Source organism: Sceloporus occidentalis, unplaced genomic scaffold (genome assembly GCF_023333645.1).
Source record: "Sceloporus occidentalis isolate IW3139 unplaced genomic scaffold, rSceOcc1.0.p SCAF_1, whole genome shotgun sequence".
In the NCBI taxonomy this organism is placed as follows: domain Eukaryota; kingdom Metazoa; phylum Chordata; class Lepidosauria; order Squamata; family Phrynosomatidae; genus Sceloporus; species Sceloporus occidentalis.
This window is the reverse complement of record NW_028316981.1, coordinates 296,816,604-296,834,906: the sequence shown is the minus strand read 5'-3', so window position 1 is coordinate 296,834,906 and position 18,303 is coordinate 296,816,604. Positions and strand designations below refer to the sequence as shown.

The 18,303-nt window shown below is 40.1% G+C and overlaps 1 protein-coding gene across 6 annotated transcripts in view; it reads left to right on the top strand.

Moving 5' to 3' along the window:
- The window catches only part of SPEF2 (sperm flagellar and cilia associated 2), a 140,795-nt gene that overhangs the window by 15,855 nt on the left and 106,637 nt on the right, over positions 1 to 18,303 (top strand). For all 6 annotated transcript variants that reach the window (XM_089496624.1, XM_089496614.1, XM_089496605.1 and 3 more), the window contains exons 4-8: positions 470 to 640; positions 5,721 to 5,861; positions 8,617 to 8,693; positions 12,637 to 12,826; positions 13,566 to 13,754. In XM_089496624.1, the coding sequence (XP_089352750.1) occupies positions 470 to 640; positions 5,721 to 5,861; positions 8,617 to 8,693; positions 12,637 to 12,826; positions 13,566 to 13,754 (768 nt within the window). The remainder of the gene's footprint in view (positions 1 to 469; positions 641 to 5,720; positions 5,862 to 8,616; positions 8,694 to 12,636; positions 12,827 to 13,565; positions 13,755 to 18,303) is intronic.

Genomic DNA, 18,303 nt, shown 5'->3' with positions numbered 1-18,303 from the left:
GAAACAAGTTGATGATTCATTTAGTGTTGAAGTCCAGAACACCCTCTTATAACTGAGAGCATAAGAGTTAAATGATTTGGATTTTTAAATTTCATGCACGAGCTTCATTACACTAATTGCATGGAAGGGGTAAATTGTGCACTTTTCGAGACCATGCTTTACATGCAGGAAGTTCCAGGCTGAATTCCTTTCATCTCTAGTTAAGAGGGCCAGTGTCGGGTTATATCCCCTCTCTGTCTAAAGTCCTGGATCAAAGTAGAATTGGGCTAGATGGACATTTTGACTCAGTATAAATAAGCTTGTGTTTCTTCCTAGAAGTTGGAAAAGTTACTTTTAGGTCTGCAACTCCCAGAATACCCCAACCAGTATGGCCAGGATTCTGGGAATTATTATCCCAAAAGGAACTTTTCCAAGCTTGGTGTATGATATATAATTTTTTAAAATAGTTTGCAATATATTCTCGTTCCAGCGCATCAAAAACCTGGTTCCACGCCAGGCAGACCTGTCTCTCCAGCAGATTTCAGACAGCTTTCACAATAAAGCCAAGAACCTGGAAAATAAAATAGCTTTGTTGCAATTTGCAAAGCAAGAGCAAGCAAAGAAAATACAAGAGGGGAAAAAGGTTGAAGACATGGAAAAGGTGAAAAAAAAATTTTTTTTCTCCATTCTCTTCCAAGGCTGTATAAAAGCTGACTATGCTTTGCTTTAGATTTAAGGCTGTTAATTTTGTAAAGTACATCTTTAAGAAATTAACTTACTTCACTTACAGGGAGTACATCTTATTAAACTTAATGGGAATAATTTTTGAGTTAGTATACGTGCGATTGTTCTATCATTTGGAAGTAAAACAAATGGAAAGAGATTGTAGAATTTTGTTTGAATTTACTTAGACTTGGAACTTAACTTCTTTCTTCACTGAAAGTGATGTTGGGGATTGATCAGAACACCATTGATGTATTTATTGGCTTAGAATACCAGAGGTTGGTATCTGCCTTCTCAGCTGATGCACAATGTGAGTTGCTTTTGGGCCCTGTTTTCCTGGATAAGAATGTAACAGAGATAACTTGGACGTTTACCATTGGTATCTGTCATGAAAACTTTGCCCATGCTTTTTGTTGTTGTTAACTACCCTTGAATCAATCTCAACCCATGGCGACCCTGCTGGTGAGATCTCTCCAAGACCTTCTGTCTTCCACTGCTCTCCTCAACTCTTGCAAGCTCATACTTGTGATCTCTTTAATAGAGTCCATCCATCTTGCATGCGGCCTTCCTCTCTTTCTACTTCCCTCTACCTTTCCTAGCATTACTGTTTTTTCCAATGATTCATGCCTTCTCACGATGTGTCCAAAGTACAACAAACTCAGTTTTGTTATCTTGGCTTCTAGGGAGATTTCTGGCTTGATCTGCTCCAGGGCCCATTTGCTTTATTTTTGGCTGTCCATGGGATCCTGAGCTCTCTTCTCCAGCACCACATTTCAAATGAGTTGATTTTCCTCCTGTCCTCCATACATGTCCATAGGGAATGCAGTGGCTTGTACGATTCTAACTTTTTTGCTCAGTTGTATATCCTTGCATTTTAGGATCTTCTCTAGTTCTTTCATAGCTGTTCTTCCCATTCTTAATCTTCTTCTGATTTCCTGGCTGCAGGCTCCATTTCTATCTATGTTTGATCCCAGGTATGAGAATTCTTTTACTATTTCTGTTTCTTTGTTGTCTAATTCAAATTTGTGTAGGTTTTCTGTAGTCATTATTTTTGTTTTCTTTATGTTCAACAATAGACCTGCCTTTGCAGTTTCTTCCTTGATTTTTCTTAGTAGTTTCAGGCCTTTGAGGTTTTCTGCTAGTATTATGGTGTCATCTGTGTATCTCAGATTGTTGATATTCCTTCCTCATATTTTCACTTCTCCTTCTTCTGTGTCTAAGCCTGCTTTTCTTACAATATGTTCTTCATATAAGTTGAACAAGTAGGGTGATAAGATATAGCCTTGTCTGACTACTTTGCCAATTGGGAACCATTCTGTTTCTCCATGTTCTGTTCTGACAGTAGCCTTTTGTCCTGAGTACATATTCCTCATCAGGATTATCAGATGTGTTGGCATTCCCATGACTTTAAGGGCGTTAGATAGGTTTTCATGATCTGTGCAGTAAAAGGCTTTGCTACAGTCTATAACAGCGGTTCCCAACTTTTGTTGGGCCGAAACCCCCATTGGTGATGAAAGTCCTGCCCGTGGCCTCCCTGATTGGTTGGGAGGCTGGGAAGGGACGGGACTTTCGGCTGCCTATAAGCCCCAGCGGTCTTTGTGGCCAGACGTCCCATCTCTTCCCGGCCTCCCAACCAATTAGGGAGGCAGCCAGGGGAAGGGGCGGGACTTCTGGTTGCAAAGGCCACTGGGGCTTGCAGTCCTGTCCCCTTCCCCCTCTCCCTGCGGTTGTCTGGCAGCCAAGGGGAGAAGGGGAGAAGGAAGGAGCCCCGACCCTGCCCCTTCTCCCCACAGTTGCCTTGCAGCCACGGAGAGAAGGGGAGGAGGAAGGAGCCCCAACCCCGTCCCCTTCCCTCCGCGGTTGCCTGGCAGCCGCGGAGAGAAAGAGAGGAGGAAGGAGCTCCGACCCCATCCCCTTCTCCCCGTGGTTGCCTAGCAGCCGTGGAGAGAAGGGGAGGAGGAAGGAGCCCCAACCCCATCCCCTTCCCCCCACAGTTGCCTGGCAGCCGCGGAGAGAAGGGGAGGAGGAAGGAGCCCCGACCCCGTCCCTTTCTTCCTGCAGTTGCCGGCACCAGCGCCAGCACCCACAGGGAGAAGGGGAGAGGGTAGGCAGGGGGGATTCCCAACCTGGTGACCCCCGCGAAAGGGTTGAGCAACCCCCAAAGGGGTCACGACCCCCAGGTTGGGAAATCCTGGTCTATAAAGTACATGCTGGTTATCTTTTGGAACTCCTTGGTTCGCTCCATTATCCATCTTATGTTTGCAATGTGGTCCCTAGTGCCTCTTCTTTTTCTGAATCTTGCTTGGACCTCTGGGATTTCTCTCTCCACGTATCGTTGGAGTCTATGTTGTAGAATTTTGAGCATAATTTTGCTTGCATGAGATATTAGTGCTGTGGTTCTATAGTTGCTGCCATCTTTTGTGTCTCCTTTTTTGTGGAAGGGATGTATATTGATCATTTCCAGTCTGTCAGCCATCCTTTTGTTTTCCATATCTGTTGACATATGTTAGTTAGCACTATAGTTGATTCTGTCAATGTGGATTTCAGCAGCTCAATTTGAATATCATTTATTCCTGGTGACTTGTTTTTCGCCATTTCTCTTATTGCAACTTCTACCTCATTTTTTAGAATTTGGGGTGCATCTCCCTATGACTCTTCATTCCATGTATCCTTAATTCTGTCATCTCTTTTATATAACTCTTCCGTGTATTGCATCCATCATCTTTTTATTCTTTCCTGGTCTTTTCATAGAGCTTCCCACTCCTCGGTTTGAACTTTCCTTTGCTTTCTCTGATCTTGTGGAATAGGTCTCTCGTTCTCCCCTTTTCATTCATGCTTAGAGCAGAAGAATCTTATCTGGCCTACATAATCCTTTAGCATATTCAGTTGATTGCTGTGGTGACCCTAAGGCAACCGGGATTCTCATTTACGATGATCCTGAGGCGACTGATGTATCCCCAGGTTTTCCTGTCAAGTTTTTTTTAGAACGGGTTTGCCATTGCCATCCTCTGAGTGTGAGAGAATGTGACTGGCCAAACCAGGATTCAAACCCTGGTCTCCAGAGTCATAGTCCAACACTCAAACCCCTACATCACACTGGCTCTCTATCTACTTATAGTCATAGGCAATTACTTACATGGAATGACAGGTTACTCTCATTGGGTATGTCCATTGTGCTATGTGTCAAAAGATACCTGGGGATGCATATCCAGATGCACATAAGCATTCACAACAACTATAAACATGGAAGGCTTCTTTTGTATATAGACTTCCTTCCTGGAAATAGAAATTTTATTTTCAGTCAAATACGTTTTTTTTTATCAAACTTCACATATCACCACAATTTCCTGTCATCCAAATATTATTTTAATTATACCCTCAAAATACATGTTGAGAACAATTTGATCTAGGGTGCCATCATTTGAGTGAAGATTACTAGCCCAAAGCATATAGTTTCAAGCTTAAGAGGTTCCTTCCTTATTACTTTGGAGATGTGTGTGGGTTTTTTTTAATTTCCCATGTGACATTTCATGGTTCCTGGAATAGATTTTAACCTAAAGCATGAGAAGAAAATGAGCCCTGTTATGGCAAACCGTATAATTTAGCTACATTTTCTGTGGGGAAATAAAAAAGGGGGGCATTTATATAAATAACAGTTTTCCAATGCATCTGAGTCACAGTTCTGAAGCATTTCCAGGGCTTAACTCTCTTTTATCTGTGATTGAGTATTTAGTGACAAATTAGATAAATATAAATATGCCTGATGCAAAACTCTTTGGGTCTGAATCTGGTCAAGCCTCTTCTGCATAGAGCCATTGCTTTTCATCTCTTTGGTTTATTTTTTCAGCCCACTGTCAACATGCAACATTCCTGGGCAGTTTCTAGTCCACCAGTGAGCTGATAACTTCCTTCACCTCCCTGTGCAAGACATTTTAGAGCCACCATTTTTGTTTTGCACAATGCCTTGGGGTGACACTCCACCAGGGAATGGCTTACTGAGAAATGGTAGATCCAGGGAGTCTCCACAGCCGGCCTCAAAGAGGAGATGTTAACACAGTGGAAGGTCCTGCTGGCATACTGGAAATTGGCTGAGGATGCAGGTTTCCTTTTTGGAGTACCTCTACTCAGCCATCATGGGGGATTCTGGAAATGCTAGTTCCAAAAGGTGATATTTCCAAGCTTTGCCTGAAAGAAATTAAAGCAATGAGAAGTGCTAGTGTCAAGCCTCCTCCACTAACATGCGGTAACATGTTCTGGGACCATGCCAGTAGCATTTACTTATACAGACAAATAACAATTTTAGATCGTTTCCAGCAATGTGAATTAGTAAGAGCAATTTGAAAACATTTAGAATGGTCTATAAATATAAAACAATTTTAACAGCTTGGAACAATTTAAACAGTTTGAAACATATATATTTACTGATTTAAATCAAGATACTTAAATGCAGAAGGCTTTGTTAAATAACCACATTTTTAGCATGGTGCTGAAATAAAGTCAAAGTTGGTGTGGAGCTGGGTCTCTGAGGGAAGGAGATTCAACATCTGGGGTGCCATAACAGGAAAGGCTATTCCTGATTCTCTGAAAAATCTCTCTCTCCAAGTAGTGTATTGGGACACAGAGAGGGGCCCTCCACTTGACAAAAAGGTAGGGCTCTGTGTGAGGCATACTTAAGGGGGCCCATGAGCCATTATTTAAATGTGAGTCAGTTGTTGAATGTGCTCTTTACAGATGCTAGAGTGCACTTGCTGTGTGCAGGTGGAATGAGGTATTCCCTCCCTTTCAACTGGCAAATCCCCTTGAGGTCCAGTCCATAACTGCAAAATACATGCAGTTTTTTAAAACTTACTATTCTAAAACCTTGTTTTTGGCACCCCAAAATGTATACTCATGCTTTTGTAATGTTATTATGAAGTTTGTTTGGAAAGAGATTCTAAAATGATATTGCATTGACTGTAACTAATATTGCTTTTGTAGCCAGTTTTAAATAGCTTATTACTCTTTCATTGGATATTTAGAAAATTATAGAAAAACAAAAGCAAAATGAAATAATGGCTAAGATTCAAGCAGCCATTGTCCAGATTCCAAAACCAATGCCACAGCACACTGTCAAGGCAATTGAAGAACAAAAATTGCTGAGAAAGAAGAAGGAAGCAGAGGTGAGCTCTGATGTTTTATAACCACTTTAAATACACACACACACACACAAGCAGGGGAATGTGCTGTTTGCTCATTGATCTAAGTATGGGCAACAGCTACTTTTGTGACACAAAAGAAATGTGTTTGTAGCATTATCCATCCTATGTCTGTGTAATCATAACATGTGAAGATCATGTTTGTATGTACATAAATGGGAGTGGAATTTTTGTAGCACCGAGGTGACAATTGTTTGGTCCTTCAGAACTTTTTGCATTCAATTCCCAGCATCCTTGATTATTTCATCCTCACCTGTGAGGACAAATAATTACAGTCAGCCCTCCTTAACCATGGATTTGTTTTATCTACGGATTCAAGCATCCACTGCTTGAAAATATTTAAAAAATACATTCCCAAAAGCAAACCTTGATTTTACCATTTTATATAAGGGATGCCATTTTACTCTGCCATTGTATTTAATGGTACATGGGTATCCACAGATGTTTTTATCCATGGGGGGTCCTGGAACCAAATTCCAGCAGATACCAAGGCCCCACTGTACTGTAGTTTTCTCCCTGCTGCAAAAGAAAACAAATATTTTTATGCGATTTCCCCCCTGTGTTGTAGTGTCTTGAAGTGTTGAGATAACCTATGAGATTTTTGTGCAAAAACACATTTCCTATGCCTAAAGCACTCTTTTACTATTCAGGAAACATGTATTCTACATAGAAAATGTGGAGTTTACACAAAAAAAGCTGTGTATGTTTCTCTGTGAACAGAGAAAACTGCACTAAAGTGGCACTGATCTATATTGTTCTTCTAAATGTGTCAGGAGATTCAATTTCTGATGTGGAAACAGATAGTAGAAAATATTATTTCCATCCCTACTTACCATCCGCTATACTCATTAGGCCTTTTGGGAGTTCATGTCTGTCAATATCTACATGATTCCAACCCTTTTTGGAGAGTAACTCTTGGCCAGCTATTCTATTGATGTTGTGTGGTAGATGATGTAAATAATTGGATTTCAGATTATTCAGTCTGATGTCAATGTAAACAGGAAGTTAATCTCTCTTTCTCTCTCCCGGCCAATAACAATAAACAGATGAGGCTTAACTGCTCTCATTCCTTCAGTTAGGATTGATTATCAATCTAAATATCAATCTAAATAAAGTAGTTTCCAAAGAAATAGCTGTTTTGAGTCTTTTGCAGCGAGTGGGAGGAATGTTGACAGCACCTTTAAGATTTAAATGGTTTTTATTTTAGATTTTCAGTTTAGATTATGAATGTGTATTACATCTGAAGAAGTGGGTTTATTTCCACAAAACTTCATGCTAAAATAAAAACCAGTTAGTCTCAAAGTTGCTGCCGTATTCTCTTTTTTCTCCCCCTCCTTTCCTCCTTTTCACTCTATAAAGTGTTTAAGTGAGCACCACTTTGTCATTGACTAAAAATGGTAGCTGGTGTGGAGCTTCTCCTTTGCTGTTGCGTCACAGTTATTCTGACTATTTCCCTTGCTTCCACAACATTAACCTGTTCCTGGGAGATCTTCAACATAATACCATACTCCATATGAATGAAGTTCTACTGTGATGTATTGTGATGTACATTGTAGCCACTGTTTTAAGTGACAGTACACTTACTGCAGTGTCTAGGACCACCTCCACTAAAATGTTACAGAACAATGGTTCACAACCTTGGGTCATCAGATATCGGGCTTTTGCTCTTTCACAAATGGTCTGTAGTGAGGAATTCTTGGAGTTATAAGACAAGAACATCTGGGGACCCACAGATTGAGCTTCATTATGTAGAAAATTACTTTTCTTTTCTTTGGCATCAGTGATCTTTTGCTTTTACTTGTCAATTTTGTGCACATATTGGGGAATATATACTTAGTCCAGTTGGCCTGGCTTAGGAGGATAGCCAGTCTAGTTGATATATGCTAGTGGATCCAAAATCATTTGGATAATCTAAACCCACTGCTAACATTGTCTGCTCTCTTTCTCCTCTGCCAAGGAGATATTTTTTCCAGCCCATGTCACATTTGTATGTTTTTACCCACCATTCCATTCTGGCTCTACAACTTTAAAAAAATGTTCTCAAAATACATATAGACTTGTTTGTGTTTTAAAAAGTACATTTTCATTTGCTAAGATATGTGTTGCTACATTCAAAGACTTGCAGTATCCAATGCTTAGCTAAAGTCTGGTTCACAGCCCAGGACTTCAAAAAGTTACCTGTTTGGAGCATGGTTCCCTGCATCTCCCACTTGATGGGTGGTCTGCATGTGATCTGGTGATTCTCAAACTGTGTTACTCTGAAAACATGGTTTACTATAAGAGAGGTTTGAGGAATTAGTTCTTTGTGCATTCCTATCTATGTCTCTCACACACAGTCTCACTCACTCACTCACTCACTCACTCACTCACTCACTCACTCAGACAGACAGACAGACAGACACACACACACCTGGATCAGCAGCTGACATACTAATATATGAGTTGGAGCTTGGAATCATGCAGCCAATATGCCCAGTAGCTGTACCTATACCATGTAACATGGGGGAAAAACATTTTTTAAAAAACCAGAAGAGGTCTTCTGGCTATTTCTGATTTCTTTTACCCCCCATTTCTGGGGCATTTTTGGAAGTCTGTATAGCCTGTGAATGTTCTCAGGTTCAGAAAATTCCCCCCAGCCCCACTGCAGTTGTCCACTTCTGTTCTATGGTATTGAATAATGACAAAAAAGGTCTTTCAAATATACTTACTTGTTTTTTAGAACACATACACAGAAATTAAGAGGTTTGAGACGCAGATGAGGAAAGAGATCACTCTGCCCACTAAACTCACCGAAAGGTAATGTTTGAATCAAGTGACATCTGGGTAAATTTCATTTCCCTGCAGCACCATGTGGAAATATAAGCAGCAAGTAATCTGGTCTTGAAACTGACTATCATTCAGTTAATAAGTCAAATAATAAGCCAGAGAAGCAGGTGAACAAGCAAGTTGTGTTTGTAAAATGTTCCATTGATAGAATAGGCTGATTTCTTAGACTGTCTCTTCCCCCCTGCTTTCATTTTACATTGGAAGTACCTTGTCTTGATTGCTCCTCCAGGATTAGAGTTAATTATACAAATGTTTTGCCCCATATATGTCAAGATTCTTAGCACATATTGCAAGATAATTTCTGTCCTCATTTTGGGGTGACCTAACCATTATTCAACAGTCCTTTTCCTTCCGCAGACTTAGAATCACCCAATGAGAGAGTGCTGATGCCCTGTTGCTCCTACCTTTCCTCTTCTCTTGCACATTTATGACATGTCCCCACAGCCCTCCACATGTTGGAGGAATAATTTTGCTAGCGGAGAGGATTCCCATTTGAGTAGATTACCCAGTCTAGGACCTGAAGACTTCTAGAAGATAATGTGACATTAGCAGTCATCTGCTAAGAAATGAATCTCTCCCCACCACCACCTCTATTGTCAGAAGACTTGGGACCCTTTTACATTACACAATAATTGCAGTGGTTCCATCCTGTGGACTCCGGGATTTTGCAGTTTAGGCATTTGGACTCCTCAGCCAAAGGGTCTAATGCCTGAGCTACACCCCTGGGATTCCTTAGGATGCAGTTGTGACTGCTGAAATGGAATAATAGCAGTATAATTGTGTAGCATGAAAGGACCCCATTTCTGTAGGGTTTCCCAGCCATCAGACTTTGGGGACATATGGTGCTGATTGGGAGGAAGGGAATTGTCCCTTCCTAGTGTTGCTGACAAAAGCAATTCTGTCACTGTTATGACAGCAATAGAGTTATAAATTGCAAAGAAACTCTGTGTAATCCCATCTAGCAGCAGATGAACACTACTCCAGTAGTATAGTATGCTTTAGGCTCACTGTTCTGTTAAAATCTGTTGGCCCAAGTGTGAAACGATTCAGTTACCTATCCTATAATATGCAACTACACTGCTGGAGCAAATGGAACAGAGAAATACTGTATATATTCAACTGTATGACAACCTCATGTATAAGTCGAGGGCAGGTTTGGGTGCGAAAATTAAAGATTTAGATATGACTCATGGATAAATTGATGGTAAAACCTAGGAGCATGTAACAAAGGATCTAAAGCAAATGAAAACAATGCCAAAGACAAACTTCCACCTGGCATAACTGTTTGTGGTCACCCTAAAGATTGGATGGATGGATTACAGGGGTGTCAGTGCTCCAGGACAGATTACGCTCTTGGCTTTCACCAAGGGATAGTTCCTTTTTAAATAAGAGTTTAAATACAGTACTTAGATTGACCTATGGATAAGTCAACTCAGGTTTTGGGGGTCAGTTTTTTGACTAAAATTTCTAGAGTTAAGTATATACAGTTTTATACACACACACACACACACAATTTTATACACACACACACACACACACACACACACACACATGTATATATATATAGCCTTGAGTATATACAGTAATCTCATGATTGTACAGATTTTAAGAATTTTTGGATTGATATCTCAGATGGATGTGATCTCCACAACAAAGCTTTTGTCTATCTCCTGAGCCTTCCTCTCAATCCAGAGGAGTCAAAATTTTAATCACCTTTGTTTCCTATTCATCCCTGTCTTTATCACACCAGCCCTTTTCACATTGCAATTACAGTAAAAAATAAAACAGCAACCTGCCACTGTTTTTGCACCCATCATTGCATGACTGTGGGCTGCTGCCCCATCACACTCCCTTCCTGTCCTGTCCTTAACTCTGGCCTGCCTGCCTCTCTATTTTGTTTTTTAAAATTCAACGTTTGTTGCACAATTTCAGAGCTCTGCATCTCCAATTTAACATTTTATTTTTTAAAAAAGACCATAAAGCTGTGCAGCTCTGAAACTGTGCAAAAACATTAGATTTTTTAAAAAAATAGTGAGGTGAAGGCGGGAGGAGGGGACAGTGACAGCATATGACTATCAATCATGCAAATGCCCCAGGATGGCTTTTCACACCCAGGGTATCGTGAAATCACAGTTTAAAAGCTGTGTGCAATAAAGTCCTTGTACTTCCCCCTACTTTTGTCTCTGTTCCCATTCCCCCCCCCCCCAATTTCTGATTTGTCTTCTTAGCCAATTTATATTTAGGGCCAAATTACATGTGCTGGTGAAACCATTGCACAGACTTGTGTGCTGATTTTTTTCTCCTTTGGTTAATAATAGGAGGCAGCCATGGTGTGGGGGCAATGGGGTGTGGGGAGGAAGGGATTTAACTCCATGCTCCTGGCATGTTCTGCCACAACTAATATTTGTCCCAGGAGGGAAGAAACTATTGGTAAGTTTCTTTGAAGGAGCGATTATATAGAAATTCTAATGATGAACAGCACACGATTAAATCCTGTTCCCACTGCCATCCCGTTAATCTTCCCTAGTGCGTCTCCTTAGAAAAGAAAAAACAAGCATGCAAAAGCTAATCATAGGCACAGGGCCATGCCTAGTTTGACACTTGCACACATCTCTGTCAGTTAACACAACCTCTGATCAAGAAGCTTCTTTTTACAATGTATTTTTATGCTCCCTTCTTTTCCTCCTTGTCCTCTGTCTAGCTGGAAGAAGTTTTTTTTTACAGTAATACTTTATATATAGGTTTTGGGAGCATGGTGTAGGAAAGCTGAATAACATGTTTAGTTTTTTGTGGGTTTTTCGGGCTATGGGCCATGTTCTAGAAGAGGTTATTCCTGACGTTTCACCAGCATTTGCTGGCAAAACATCAGGAAGAAACTCTTCCAGAACATGGCCACATAGCCTGAAAAACCCACAAAAAACTATGGATACCAGCCATGAAAACCTTCAACTCAAATGTTTAGTGTTGGGTTGCTGCAATATGCCTGCAGTAAACAATGCAATGAACAAAGCTTCAGTTGGGAAAGACCAGTATTCTACTTTAGTTGATTGAACTATAGTAGTGTATGCATACGTAACACATGCAAGGTAAACTGCCTTCAGAGTACCGTATTGCCATAAGTTGAATGCACTGACATTGTTAGTTGAGGTATACCTATACTGTTAGCTTCCTGGAATGGCAAACTCCTTTTCTTGTCATTTCTTGTATTTCACCTCACCCGACTCTTGGGCTATGCTAAATGTACTCTAGAGTAGAGTTACCAACAGTGTTCTATGGACTGTTGCTAGTACTTTGAGAACTTCTAGCAAAAACAGTTGTAGACAATGGACATAAATATGGTACTGGTTCCTGATACATTGTGAGGGTGTTGGATCATGTCTTGACTATTCATCCAGATCACATAGTTTAAAAAAAACACTACTCTAGAGAATTCTTCTGGCACTTTGGTAGGCGGCAGCAGCGGTGGTGGTGGTGGTGTGTGTAGGGATAGACTTTCCAAGTACCAGAACTTTCACTGCCCTACAGAATTTATGAGGAGTTGTGTGTAACAGAAGCAGACGAGGTGAGAGTGGGGAGCCTGATCTTTGTGGGTTTTTCTTTAAACAAATTTTACTGAAGCTGCTATTGCAAAGCAGGGATGGTAATATTCCTACAGCAGTTTAAAGCCAAGCATTTACTCCTCTATCCCTCCTGAATGCATAGTGTCTTCCCTCAGAACAAGGCATGGTGAAGTGGGATGGCTCCAGTGAGCAAATGGAGAATAGAACTGAAAAAGTTGGTAGGAAAAACTTTCTGAATTGTCCCATCATGAAAGTAAATGCTAATGGTGATGTTGTGATGGTGCATACAAACAGCAGTGTCTTTCAAACTGTTGAAACCTGTAATACAAGATGAGTTTAATTATTTTTCTTAGCATGCTGCAGATCCATGAGCGTGAATTTACAACCCCAGCCATCACTGAGTTGTTGAGCACTTATTCCGATGATGAATATATCCGGAAAATTCAGAAACGTCTAGAGGAAGACACCTTTGCTCGTGAACAAAGGGAGAAGAGACGACGGAAGATGTTAAGAGAGCAACTAATCGCCCATGAAGCACAAGAAGTGAGATGCATGTGCTCCCTTCTGATTTTCAGAAGATGTGTTGCTAACACTGCAGTGAAACAATTTGTAATAAGATGCATAAAAATAGTTACAATTATCAAAAGCTATCAATTTGTGCTAAGATGTATAAAAACACACCCAAGGGTATTTGTGTGGGCTGTTATGGGGAGACCATCACAGTCTGTAGTATAGATTGGGTCTCCTGTATCCAGAATTCCAAAATCCAAAATATTCCAACAACTAAAACATGGGTGGCTGGTAGTGATACCTTTGCTTTCTGTTAGCTTAATAAACACAAAATTCGTTTATTCACAAAATTATTTAAAATGTTGTATAAAATTACCTTGAGGCTATATATGTATATGTTATATTTGAAAAAATAAACAAATTTTGTTTTTAGACTTAATCTCATCTTCAGGATACCTCTTTATATATGTATATACAAATACAGATATTCCAAAATCCAAAAATAAAATAAAATAAATAAATCTGAATTCCAAGACATCTCTGATCCCAAGTATTTTGGATAAGGAAGAACATGCTTTTACTTCAACCAACCAAAACAGTATTTTGTGAATTTTCAAAACTGTTCTATGGCTAAGATTTCAGAGCATTGTACAATGGATTAAAGCAAAAACCTTTAAAAAAATTAAATTCAGCATGTATGGCCTTTATATGGAAAAGGGCAGAATGATTAAAACTATATATACTTTCACAGCTTTTGTTGTCATTGTTTTAGGAGGCATATAGAGAAGAACAGCTCATCAACCGGCTGATGAGACAATCACAGCAGGAGCGGAGAATTGCTGTGCAGCTTATGCATGTGCGGCATGAAAAAGAAGTGATGTGGCAGAACAGAATTTTCAGAGAAAAACAGTTTGAGGAAAGGCGACTTAAAGAATTCCAAGAAGCTCTTGACAGAGAAGCGGTAAATATCAATTACTGTATACATTGAGGTATAAGTCTAGAACTTTTAGTCAAAATTGACCCAAAAAACCCTGAGTTGACTTATTCGCGGGTCAATATAAGTACTGTATGTTAACTCTTATTATAAAAAGGAACCATTGCCTGGTAATAGGCAAGTGAATAGAGTGTTCTGGAATCACTGAATCATTTTCTCATCCATCCATCCTTTAGTATGAGCACAAACAGTTATGCCTGCTGGAATTTTGTAAATTCTTTGGCATCGTTTTCCTTTGTTTCATCCTTTAGATCCTTTGTTACCTATTCCTAAATTTTACACTTGACTTATCCACATGTTATATCAAAATCCATAATTTTGGCCCCAAAACCTGCCCTTGACTTATACATGAGGTTGACTTATAGTTGAGTATATATGATACTTTCTCTCTCTATTTTAAGCCTCTTTATCTAGCTGTCTTAAAATCAGAAACAGAATGCATTTATTCTAACAGGAATTAAGACATTTGAGAAATCATTTCTGAGATGTTTTGGTGCCAGTAAAGTAGTCTTCCCAAGTCTTAACTTGTAAGACCATGTAACCAACAGAGTCAGCATGATGCAGTGGTTTTGAGTATTGGACTAGGGTACTGGGAAACGAGGGTTTGAATCACTTCTTGGCCATGGAAACCTACTGGGTGACATTCTCTCAGCCTCAGAGGAAGGTAAGGGCAACAGCCCCTCTCTGAACAAATTCTGTCAAGAAAATGCCTTAGGGTTGCCATAAATCCGCAATTACTTGAAGGGGCACAACAACAACCAGCAGAACAGAGCAAACTAAAAGACTTGAGGGCATCATGGTGGATCATTAGGTTATAAGTCCACTGTTCCAAAACAGGATCTTTCATGTATTAATTTTCCTCTAGGGGAAGCTCGATAAAGGTAATTATAAATCTTTGCCTGTTATCAAAATTAGAGCAGGCAAAGGCAGAGCAAAACATTACAGTAAAGAAGAGCCTGGAAATCTGTGGCCTTCCAGACGATGATGGACTATTTCTTCCATGATCTTGCACCATTGTCAAGGCTGGATGAGGATGATGGAAACTGGAGTCCATCAATACTTGGAGGTCCAGCCATAGGTTACTCAACTTCTAGTAAGACTCATTCCCCTCATTTTGCTATGAATGAGATACAATAATGTACACATGCACTGACCTGAGATGTGGATATTTTAGTAGACTTTGTATGGGCTAAAAATGCTGCACATACTGCACTACTGTGGATGGCTCCTAGCACTGATTATCAATCTCCTTCTGTTGCAAATTTTACAGCAGTAGTTTGTTTAGCTTTTTACACTACAACAGGATTTGACACAGATGTACATCTTCCTCTACCTATCCTTAGAAGACAGAAGATTATTTATACCTGTCAAGTCTGATTCTACACACTTTTCTGGAATTTGCTGTATTAGGATCCAAACAGACAGGCCAAACTAAAGCTGCTTCAGGTCATTTTAGAGGTATGGAGCATAGCTTTGGCACAGCTTCTGGCCTCTTAGGATGCAGACATCATTTAAACTGCATACCTCCAAAGTGACCCAAAGCAGCTTTATTTTGGCTTGCCTGTTCGGGTCCCTATCACCTAGGCTCCCAAGGTTGCAAACCCCTGTTTTATCCAGTAGTCAGATCAACACTTGTATTCCCCTTAACTATTCTTAAGCCTTGATATATCAGTAAATTAACAGGAGAACAAGTTGCAGCTTTATACTAATATTTATTCTTGCAACACAGATAGCACAGATAAATGTGCTGTACTCAATGCCACAGCTTACGTAGTGACCTTGTGGGGACCAGGCACAATTTTTACAACAGTTCTTCTAGAACTATAGCAAAGTGTTACAAACAATCCCTCTCCTAGTGTGGCTAGGCTTTGACTCTGTTTGTTTTTTGGTTTTTTTATTTCATTAGTCAACTCATTTACCAAATGAAAATTTCACTTGACAATGACAATTGCCACTATGGAAACTGAGCAGAATTTTGCTCCATTTTAACTATAATATTTGCAGTGGAAGGAAGCAAGTGCTCTGTAGTCAACCATGTCTCAGTTTTGAATAGTTGATTTCCCTAGAATGGCTGCAGTCTCCCATCAGGGGTTGTGGAACAGCCAGACTACTATTGGCTAGGCTTTCTAATGAAATCACATATGCACCCCCTGATCACTAGAAGACATAATTGCACTGTTATTAGTGTGCTAAGGAGATTTATAGATGGCATGGAGCCATTTGTTAATTTGATAGCAGTTAACAAATTCAGAGTGCTTATTTGAACCTTTAAAACAGAGGTGGGAAACTGATGAGTCCAGGGAGGGGTTTTCTGTCCCTGGGACTCTCTGGGGGCTGCATGGATTGTTTAAAAATGCCCCATCTCTCAAAACTAAAGGGGACCAGAAGTTTCCTATTTGTGTTGAAACCCTCCAGGTGTTTTTGAAATTAGTGCAAGAGGGTCCAGCAACCTATTTAAAAAGTGAATTATTGTTTCTCTGGGCTTCCAGGAGAGCCAGCTTGGGCCTCCCCCTTTCCCCTTACTTTTGGCCAGAAAGAAGGCAAACTGGAGTGGTTAAGGACCACAACACCCTTGGGGGCCACACTTTGTCTACTGCTGTCTTAAAGCCATAAAGAGCTTGTGGCTTGTTACACAAAGAAAAATTCTTCCTACATTTCCCTCCCTGCATACAAAGTTAACCTTTTGTGATTCTCCTCTATATTCCCTCTGCCAAATGAAGTTAGTGGATATGTACAAAAGGAGAGAGCCTTTTCAACAGTGGCAGCTTATCTGCAGAATGCTCTCTCTGAAGAGGCTTGCTTGAAAGTGACATTTTGCTCTTTCCAACACCAAACATATAGACTGCCATCTAGGAGCTATTCTAGTGTTTTCAGATATTGGTAATGTTTTATCCTTGCATCTTATTTCACGTTCAGTTTTATGAACTACTTTGCTTTTATGCCCGCTGCTTTTTTTTTTTTTTTTTACTTTCGGTATTTTTTGTTTTATTGCTTTCTTTTCTGTCTTTCTAAAAAGGGAAAAAACACAAATACCTCCTGGCCTCTTGCCACCAGGATGTGTTTAAGGGTGTGTTCACTGCCATGAATGTACAGACTTACCTTCAGGTTACAGACTAGTGCAACAGTAGCCTCTAGTGGTTAGGCTGTGGTATTTTCCAAAGGGAGTTGCATTCTAATGCCAAAGTTCTTTGAGTTCAAACATAGTTCCTCACAATACTAATTTACTCAATGTTAAAAAATGCCCCACCTGCAAAAACTAAAGGGGACCAGAAGTTTCCTATTTGTGTTGAAACCCCACCCCACAGGTATTTTGTGTTTTGCAAGTAGCCATGATTGAAACATAGGGGAAAGATCAGATGTTCACCAGGTCTAACACATACGTGGAATAAGAATATCTAACTCCTTGATAAGCTTAGGGAATTTACTTTAAGGGTGGGGGGGGGGGTGGAAACTTGATGAGATGCCCACTTATTGGTTGCTTCAACCCCTTGTGTATTAATGGACTTTGTTTGCTGGCTGCTTTGCTGTTACAGAAATAATCTTTTAACCATCAGAGGGATTCTTAAACAGAAAAGGGGCTGGTGTATTTTTCCTCAGTTGCCTTTTTTTGAAGAAGGTTTTCTAGGGGGGCTTTCTAGAATAGTTTAATAGAAGACTTTCTAGAACAGAGCTTATAAAATTTTGGTTTACAATGGTCAGAATTCCCTGGTTAACACAACCATGCTGGAAGAAGGATTCTGGATGTTGTAGGCTAATAAAGTGAACTTTTCCAAGGTCTGCACTGCTACCATCTGAGAGAGACATGCTGTGAAACAGGTGGGAGTAGAGTGGGAAATGAGCTGGAGTATGATTTTGAGCAACTTCTCTCCCAATCCCATTTTGACCTAGAAATTCTCACAGGGAATTTTCAGTTTAAAATTTAATCAACTTTGAGTGAGCAAATTTCAACCAAAATTAGATGTTACACTACAGGCATGGAAATTCTCAAACTTGTATGCACTCAGTAAAGCTATTTGCTGGAAAGAATCAGTGGGCAGATGTAACTCCCCCTTAACACTGGCCTCAACCTTGGGTTTGGGCAAAATTCCTCCCCCTTGCAGAACCATTAGTTCTCTCCTAAATGGGGGGAAATATCCATGATAGTGGGGAGAAGTGGAGCAGAAAATTCTCAGATGTAGATCATTCCTACAGGGCTTTCTGTTCCAAATTGGAAGAGGCTGCTAAGAGCAACCTACCTAGCCACCAGAAAGAGTGGTGTGTTCTTTCTGTTTTAGAAAAGGGCCATCAGCCATCTTATCTATCTGAATGTACTGATATTTCAACACCTCCCTTAAGATTACATCAGTCTCTGGATGGAAGGGAAGTGGAGGACAAAATGGTGAAGGTTACCTGAGCTGAATACTTAACTCTAATACATTTTTCATACTTTAGTCCATCCAAATGTGAAGATATGAAATAAGGAAGCAGGTTTCCCCTGAAAATCTTTCCCTGACCATTGTTATTACTTAATAAACAT